This window comes from Scomber japonicus, chromosome 9, assembly GCF_027409825.1.
Source record: "Scomber japonicus isolate fScoJap1 chromosome 9, fScoJap1.pri, whole genome shotgun sequence".
Lineage (NCBI taxonomy): Eukaryota > Metazoa > Chordata > Actinopteri > Scombriformes > Scombridae > Scomber > Scomber japonicus.
This window is the reverse complement of record NC_070586.1, coordinates 39,353,490-39,362,386: the sequence shown is the minus strand read 5'-3', so window position 1 is coordinate 39,362,386 and position 8,897 is coordinate 39,353,490. Positions and strand designations below refer to the sequence as shown.

The 8,897-nt window shown below is 39.1% G+C and overlaps 1 protein-coding gene across 1 annotated transcript; it reads left to right on the top strand.

Moving 5' to 3' along the window:
* The first annotated feature begins 4,058 nt into the window (after window positions 1-4,058).
* sdf2l1 (stromal cell-derived factor 2-like 1) lies at window positions 4,059-8,224 on the top strand. Its single transcript, XM_053324576.1, has 3 exons — window positions 4,059-4,311; window positions 6,008-6,204; window positions 6,409-8,224. Exons 1-3 carry the CDS (start codon window positions 4,134-4,136, stop codon window positions 6,685-6,687), a joined length of 654 nt encoding a protein of 217 aa, XP_053180551.1. The 5' UTR covers window positions 4,059-4,133; the 3' UTR covers window positions 6,688-8,224.
* The last annotated feature ends 673 nt before the right edge of the window (window positions 8,225-8,897 follow it).

Genomic DNA, 8,897 nt, shown 5'->3' with positions numbered 1-8,897 from the left:
TAAGATTTTTTCAATCTGAAGTTATGAGCTGAGCCCAGATCACATTGTGTGTTGTAGAGTGAATGTGTGATCATGTTTTTCCTTGTTGGAAAATTCATTGTAACAAACTGATACATTAGAGTTTGATACATGGCATCTAACAGGCCTGCGTGTGCACATTATTCACACACTTACATAGTTCCATCAAAACATAAACAAACACGACACATGTTATACCTGATGCAGTTAGTTGTAGGGAAACAGGGTTGTCTTCTTCATTGTTGTTGTTGTCAGCTGTACCTTATGGTTGTTCTGTCTGAGTTATTCACTTCTCCAAAAAGTACTGTTTCTACTTTACCCCCTCATCCCATCCTGACTAAAGGTTTTATTGTCATATTCAGTCTTGCTGGTCATCTCTGACAATCAGTCTTATCTAAATCATCTGTAAATAGGTCTGAAGGCTTTCCTCTCTGTTTCTGAGCTGCAATGAAATATATCTCATACATCACATCAATACTGAAGAGTCTATCTTTGCTCTTGCTTGATATCAGACAGAATTTTCTTAATTCCTATCTTCCATTGTCCTTAATCATGATAATTATTCTTTAAGGGGATTTTAATATCTATGTCAGTGAGCTATGTTGCCACTTAAACATTTCTGATTCATTCAGTCAGGTGAAGCATGTCCGAGGCCACACCCTTGACCTTGTCTTTACTCTAGGCCTGGCTATTAACTCTCTCTCATTGATAAACCTTGTCTCCAATCTTAAATGTATTCAGTTTGACTCCTACATCCAGACAACTTCTCCAATTCAGAAGAAACAGTATGTTCCTGCATTTTTAATAGTATTTTTAATAGAATCTGTCTCATCTATTTTCTCTGATTTATATAACAGCTATATTCAATCCTCTAACATAAATGATTTTGTCATGAAAGAACTTTTTAACAAAGCCCTCCACCATCTAGCCCCTTCTTACCTCTGCAACCTCCTCCAGGACTACAGCCCCTCCCGCACCCTCCGCTCAACCTCTGCTGGTCTATTAACCATTCCCACATCACCCCTCAGCACCATGGGTGCCTGAGTCTTCAGCTGCTCGGCACCCAGACTATGGAACTCCCTCCCCCCACACATGAGACAGTCAGACTCCATCACAACATTCAAATCCAATCCTGTCTGCAACAAAAGGCTGGATGCCTCAACTTTCTTCAACTAAATTCTGATAAAATAGAACTTCTCATTTTTGGCATTGAATTGAAAATATTACAAAAGTCATCATGCAGCGTATTGACCCACTTGTCCCCATTTGAAAACATATTTCTTAAGCTTGGCTTTTCCATAAGGTTCAATAACTTCAATGATATGTGCTCTGAGTAGTGAGCTGTTGCTGTGTGCTTTCTGTGTTCATATGTGCATAATGCCTGTATGCATTCTTGAATGTGTGTTTTTCAATGTATTTCTTGTTCTTTGTTTTCTTTGTGTGCTGATGTCAATGGAAAGTATTTTGTAAAACCTGTTACAAAAAGAAGAACTTCCGACTCGTTACACTTTACTTGGTTTAGTGACCAGATTCAACACTCTGGACCCATTTAACCTTGTTTTTAATATCAATGTATTATCAATGTCTTACAATAGCTAATAATAATAATAAGACAAGGACATGCATGTCTCTGTGTTGGTAAAATCAGTGTGATATTCTAGAGGTCACTGTTGGGGAGGGTTTACAGCATCATTGATTTACATCAAGAAAAAAAAGTTGAGATTTGAGATTTGAGATTTTTCCAAATGCTGCAAAACATTAAGATCACATTATGTTGATCCTCATGAATGTCAACACTGCAACACTGACTCACTATCACCATCTACTGTTGCACAATGGTATAAGCCATAAAATATACAAAATAAAAGGTGAACTCACTGTCACTGAGCAATAACGCTGTAACAATATCATTCCCACTGTACCTATAAACTCTACATATTTAGTTCAAATACAAAATGTGCAATATAAATATATATATAAGTAACTTCAATGCGTAAACATACTTGGCCAATAAAGCTGAGTCTAGAAATGATCTGCTTCCCCAGTTTCAAATAAAAAGCTCTAGTCCTGACTGTAAACACTGTCAGTGTCACCATAGGTCGCATTACATTTGTTTGTAAGTGCAGAATTCATTTGACACAGGTCACTCCGTCATGAAACCTGCCTTTTTTTTAAATGTAGTATGTAGTCCAGCATTGGTGAGTTTATCACCTTATAAGCCATGAGCTTTTAGTGGTTTCATCAATACATGTTTGGAGTGACTTTTTGGGGAAAATTCTGTAAAAATTGGAAAATTCTTCAGAAAATCCATGTTTTGTATGTTAGCTAGCAAGATCATCACCAAGCATATCAAATAGTCATATGCAGAGTTATAGCAGACAATATATATTATGAATGTATCCCTGAAACATGAATGGACGCCTTACAAGCTACAGATGTTGTAAAATTAGTCTCTATATAATTTATAAATACTGAATACAATATTCAGTCTATACATTCATAGTAAAATGCACTAGAAATAGAAACGTACAGTACACACTAAAGAAAGGAAAGTGCAAACTACATATATAGGTGCAGTATATAAGTGTTTTGAAGTATAAATGGGGGAAAGCATGGATTATCTGTATGAAGAGATGCACCATCCTGCAAGTAGCACATATGATCAAATCAGCAGTGAAGGGTGTTTGAGATTGATGAACACTTGAAACTACAGCTTCCCTGTAGAGAGAGAGGAGACTGATGGCCAATGGGAGGAAGGGTCTCTTTTGGCATTCAGTAGAGCACCCTTAGGTGGGTTTCACTGTCAAGGGATTTAATGTTTTGAGTTCATATGTCTGAGATAAACTCACACAGATTCTACAACCTAAACACCAGACCTTTCACTGATTAAAGGACAGGTCCACACATTTCACTTCAGTCTTTGCATGTCAGTCTTAAAACAGCAGTCAGGAGCCCAGAAACCTGTTTTTCTTGCTGTAATCACTCTTCCTGTTCACACTGGTCATACAATACATTTAGGCTACAACAGGGCCAGTCCTCCTTCTGTGCAAAAATGTATTTAAAGGAACGTTACAGTGTTTTTAGTACCAAAGTCTTTTGTTACTATACTTCCACCACAGCTCAACAGGAAACACTAAGAGGGAATTTGATGGTAAAAAGACAGTAAATGTGTCAGATATCACTTGATATGACTAACTCACACTGCTGAAGCTCAATAGAAGTTGATCATCTACTTTTAAATGACTGTGTGGACACACTGTGGATTTAGTCCTCCATCACTTCCACTGAAAGCACATTTGAAGATGTTTTAATAGTCAGTATGAACAGGAGGAATGATTACAGAGAGGAAAACCTCTTTACTGTTCATATGAACACCTGACTGCTGCTTTAAGACACACTTGGAGAATCCTTGTGATCTTCTCTGATACTGAATTTGGTTGCAAACAAGTAGTCTATCAATGAGCCAGAAAGCTCCTTTAACTATATCTTCTTGATGTGTAAACCCTTTTGTGGCAACAACAGTACATTTTTCTGACCCCAACATCATTGCCCCTCAACTGACTGAATGCACATAGCACACAGCACTTAACCATGAAGCACAGAGCACAGAGCACTCTGACTGTGACGGTCACTTTATGTGATTTTATGTTGTTGTTGTTGTCTGTTTGTCCTTTTTAATGATGCTGCTCCTCATGCCTTTTAAATTGCCCCTCGGGAACAAATAAAGTCTTTTGAATTGAATTTCATCCTCTAACCTTCCCTTTGCTTTATTTCCTTTAAAGCTCTACAATAATGCTCTGATGTATGATTTATTGAGTCATTTCACATTCTGTCCAGCTGTCCTCCTGATCACATTTTGAACACTTTGTTCTCTATGGATTCTTTAATTCAGGTTACATGTATACAGTGTCCTATTAGAAACTGGAACTCCACATGTGAAAGCCGCACTTCCGGTTTGTCACTAACGCGCACGTTCAGGATTTCGACCAATCACACACGCCGACATGTACTTCCGTGTTTTAGGACTTGTCAGACTGTGATTGGCTGGAGCCAGTTGAGTGTACTTGCTGCTCATCCTCTCTGAATCAGATTCAGAACAACAGGGAGACACAAAGATGGAGATAACTCACGCCGTCCACGGTTTAGTCAGGTGTGTGCTGTTTGTGCTGCTGTGGTTCCAGTGTGAGGCCAGAGACTCAGAGCTGAGCGGAGTCACCTGCGGCTCTCTGGTCAAACTGCTCAACACCAGACACAACGTCCGCCTGCACTCCCACGATGTCAAATACGGCTCAGGTAACTCCTCTCATATATCCCTGCGTATCTGTGCTTATATAATAAGCACTAATGTAGCTTTTTAAATCCGTCATATCCAATGACACCGTGCTGCAACTTTAGCATATTATAGAAAACAGCGTGTTAGACTTCCTTCAAAAATCACGCAATTTAAAGTTTCTTTACTAATGTGTGAATATTCAAACACCACAGTACTGATTGAACGCAATACCTCTTGTGTTGAGACCCTGTGGTTAATTCGGCACACATATAATGAGTAAGTAGACCTGTATTTCTTCACAATATCAACTTGGACATATGATACTCTATAGGGACCGCCGCCCAACAGTTTCTATTCTGACGGTAAAATACTGCGGAAACAGCGGGAGAACAAATGATAGAATTCGACAATTAATCTAGAAAAAACGGCCTTCGCCCTAAATTTCTTGAGCCGAATTTACGAAGTGAAGTTAATAAATTGTGACATAATTGAAATAGTTTGTTAGGTGTTTTAACTTTTGCCTGGCAAGTAGAACAACATAAAATATACAATTCTATCAATACAGTTCAGCATCTTGTTTTCTCCAGCATGCAGCCAGCTGTCAGTTAAGCAGGCGAGTTTATATTGGAGCTGGCCAACTAACTATATCTATATCTTTATGCATATCTATATGTATTTTAACATATACCTAAACCTTACTGACATTTTCTCTGTCATTTCGGGTTTACACCAGTGTCACATTCACCAAAAAGCAGAACATTGCGCTTCCGGTCAAAATCTTCAATGTAAAGCCCATTTAATATTGAACAATGCAGCAAGTTAAACAGAATATGTTTGATTTAAATAAACAAACCAGATGTCATGATAACATGTCATAAGCCTGCGTAATGACACTATGAACTGTATTTACTGGAATGTCAAAAATGATCAATTGGGATGTGAATAGTTGTGAAGCTGCTGTCAATAATTCTATTTTTTTATATGAATCACATTTCCAAGCACGTTCTCTTCATATGCAGAACCCTGCACTATGTTACTGTTAACAGTAAGAGTTATGTAAGGGGTGAATACAATTTCAATCATTTAGAAGAAAAACAGCCTCAATTTGTGTATCACTGTGGCTCGTCACCAGTGAAACAGCACTTCCTGTGCACCTGTCTTATCACTCAGGCACTGAGGTGAGACTGAACAGCTAGAGTGAAAGAGCTGTTTGTTATATGCTTACTGTATCTATCTGACCAGCAAATATTTACATAAATCATTGTGTTCTGCATTTACTAACACCATAGGAGAAGTGCACATCTATTCAAATAGACAGAGAGCCTCAATATGACACAGGAACAATCTGAATGCAAATCACGATCGACTCAGTGTGCCACTGAATCACACAGGAGGAGGGTCAGGCCTGTTTATACTAACTGGCTTGTAATTCTAATAGTATATAAACAAATCAAAACGTTTGTACTCATACCTAAACTAACACGAACAGATTTGATTGTTGTGATATCAGGCATATTTTTCCATAGCTATAAAATAACCCGATATAACAAGTGATCAAATGACTGTGTATAGTGAAACAAACTGGTTGTAGTGATGAACCCACCTGCTCTGCACTTCCTCTCAGCTCTACGGAACCTTTGAGCCTCCTTAGTGCTCCAGCTGTATGAATGCCTCTTTTAGTTGTGTATTAAAAAATGTGTGTGCGTGTGTGTGTAGGCAGTGGACAGCAGTCTGTCACCGGAGTGGAGAACGCGGACGACGCCAACAGTTACTGGCAGATACGAGGAAAGCCCAACCGTCCATGTCAGCGTGGCTCTGCCGTCAAGTGTGGTCAGGCTATCCGCATCACACACATGAAGACCGGCCGAAACCTTCACACACACCACTTCAGCTCACCCCTGTCTAACAACCAGGTCAGTCAGACACACACACACACACACGCATTTCTTTTACAGATTTTGGACAAGATGAGTTCTCACATGAGATTAAATTCATAAATATTATCAGCTTTATTCCTTCATTTATTATAATTACAGGCAGCACAAGGGTTAGGGTTAGGGGGGCAACACAGTAGCCACTGTACCAACCTTTCCTCTCTCCTCCCCCTACGTGTGCAGGAGGTCAGCGCGTTCGGAGAGCACGGCGAGGGCGATGACCTGGATGTGTGGACGGTGCAGTGCGACGGCGACCATTGGGAGCGCGACGACACCGTTCGCTTTAAACACGTGGGCACCGACGTCTTCCTCAGTGTAACGGGGGAGCAGTACGGCCACCCAATCCGCGGCCAGCGTGAGGTGCATGGCATGGCCTCGGCCAACCAGCACAACTGGTGGCGCGTCATGGAAGGCGTCTTCATCCAACCCAGCCAGGAGCCGCTGCGCCACGATGAGCTCTGACATCGCCAGGAGACGCAAAGCATGGACATGTGTGCACAGACTCTGGCCTCCTGTGGTGGTTTTATAGCTCGCCTGGACAAAACGATGTCATGTGTGAATGATGCAGAATATTCAATTGGTCACTCTCCCCCGTGAAGCACTCTGAGCCCTCTGAGAGATAGCTGACAAAGTTTAGACCATTAGTGATACTGTATGTAGGTTGGTAAAAGGGACAATTTCAAAGGGAGAATCATTTTTGTAAAAAAAAAAAAAAAAATCACGGTTTGATGACCCAACTTTAGTCAAGCACCTACTATGTGGCCCCTGACTCCCGGTGGGTCCTGAAAAGTCCCAAATTCTCTGCGTATGTTGAAATATATCCATCTACAGTATCATTTGAAATGAGTCTAATAAAACCTTTATTTCAGTTGATATTTCTTCTTCATGATGCGTTTTCCTCTATAAACTTAAACATGACCACAAAGTAACAAGCCAAAATGATTAGTTCAGTCATTTTAGTAAGTGGGCAGAAGATTTTATGAATTGTTCTAGTAAATTATCAAGCAAAAATGTGAGGATTTTCTCTATTTTATACCTTTGTGAACTGAATGTCTTTGGGTTTTGGAATGTTGGTCAGACAAAAAACCTTCTTAAAGAGGTCATTCCGTGTTTTTGTTTTTTTATTATTTTCATTTTTCAAGCATTTCCTGATGTTTATAGACTGAAAAATTGAGTTTCCTGACTTAATCTCTAGTTTAGGTCACAGCACTACATTTCCCATTATGCAGCATGACAACATCCCTTCATGAGAAACTCCCTGGCTGGTAAACAACCACATAATTAAAACTCTAGTAACATAAGTTTAATGTTATTACTTTGTTATCCAAGCCCAAGCTGACAATAACCCTGCTGACATCACTATGACATCATAAGTTATCTATTTATAGCTGTATTGACAAACCTCCTACAGAGCAACAGAGGACATTACACAAAAGGTTGTACAGGTTTAGAAGTACTTCACTTGACTCACGGTTTATGTGAAACACGACAATATTTCACAAAAGGGTTGGACAACTAGTTGTTTGTGATTGGACAGAACCGGCATGTCTGCGTTTAGTAACAGGTGACATTTAGTCTCTGTCCATAACTTCCTGCGACCCTGTGTCTTCATATGGGAACATAACATTTTGGGTTTTCTGGACCTTACATTTCATTCTGCTTAACTTTGACCTGTTGATCACGTTTGTACAGGCTTTTTTGTGCCACCTAGTGGTAGCAAGAGAACAATACAGTGTAAAAATCTCATGGCAGCATCTTGGTCAAGTCAATCAACAGCTGAGCTCCTGACAAAAGTGGACCAGGTACAGAATCTTATCAAATGTTATGGTTGAAACTTGTTTATTTATGCTTAATAATGTTTGTAGTTTGCTGACTCATTTTAGCATAAAGGTGTGAGGGCATTGGGACTTTTTTATTGTTGGTGGAAATGTAAGGAAATAGTTTTATACACTGGTGAATTAATTGTGTCATACAGTAAAATAAACTCATTGTCCCCATATGTATGGTTTTTTACTTATCAGGTCTTTTTAATCCCAAATATCTAAGAGAAATGAAAAATGAAGAAGAAGAAATGTTAAATTACATTTCTCATAAAATATGAATGTTCACACATATGGCTTAAAATAAATCATGCTATCATTAATAATCCAACAGACATATTCCTATGAGATGCTTGTCTATGTTTTCCCCTAGTGATTTACCACACTATGATGAAGATATCCTCCCTCTTCTCCTCTTGTCCATGAGCAGATATGCAGCTTCCAGACCGGAGGAAGTGTGACTGCACGCTCTGGGTCTTTACATGACTACACTACAGAGCTAGTTAACATTCTTATCTGGACTAAACTCAACTTCCTCATTGCAACTCTGACCTCCAGGTCAACAAGAATGGCAGAAACCCAAAACCAGACTATAGAAATGGCTGTGCTTCACCTGGATGATGACATTTATACTGCTTTTTAATTAACAATGAATATGCTTTAGGAATATTTCTTGACTTATCGAAAGCTTTTGACATTATTAATCATGACATCACACTCCAAAAACTGTAACACAATGGTTTTACTGGAATCATCTATGAATGATTTTACACTTATATTAATAATCCACAACAGTTGACAGTCATTAATAAATGGTCATCAAAAGGAAAAACTGCATTAACATCTAAGAAA

Coding starts and splice junctions, on each gene's coding strand:
- sdf2l1 (XM_053324576.1), top strand. CDS start 4,134: ATGGAGATAACTCACGCCGTCCACGGTTTAGTCAGGTGTGTGCTGTTT. Junction 4,312..6,007: donor CGATGTCAAATACGGCTCAG/GTAACTCCTCTC, acceptor GTGTGTGTGTAG/GCAGTGGACAGCAGTCTGTC. Junction 6,205..6,408: donor CACCCCTGTCTAACAACCAG/GTCAGTCAGACA, acceptor CTACGTGTGCAG/GAGGTCAGCGCGTTCGGAGA.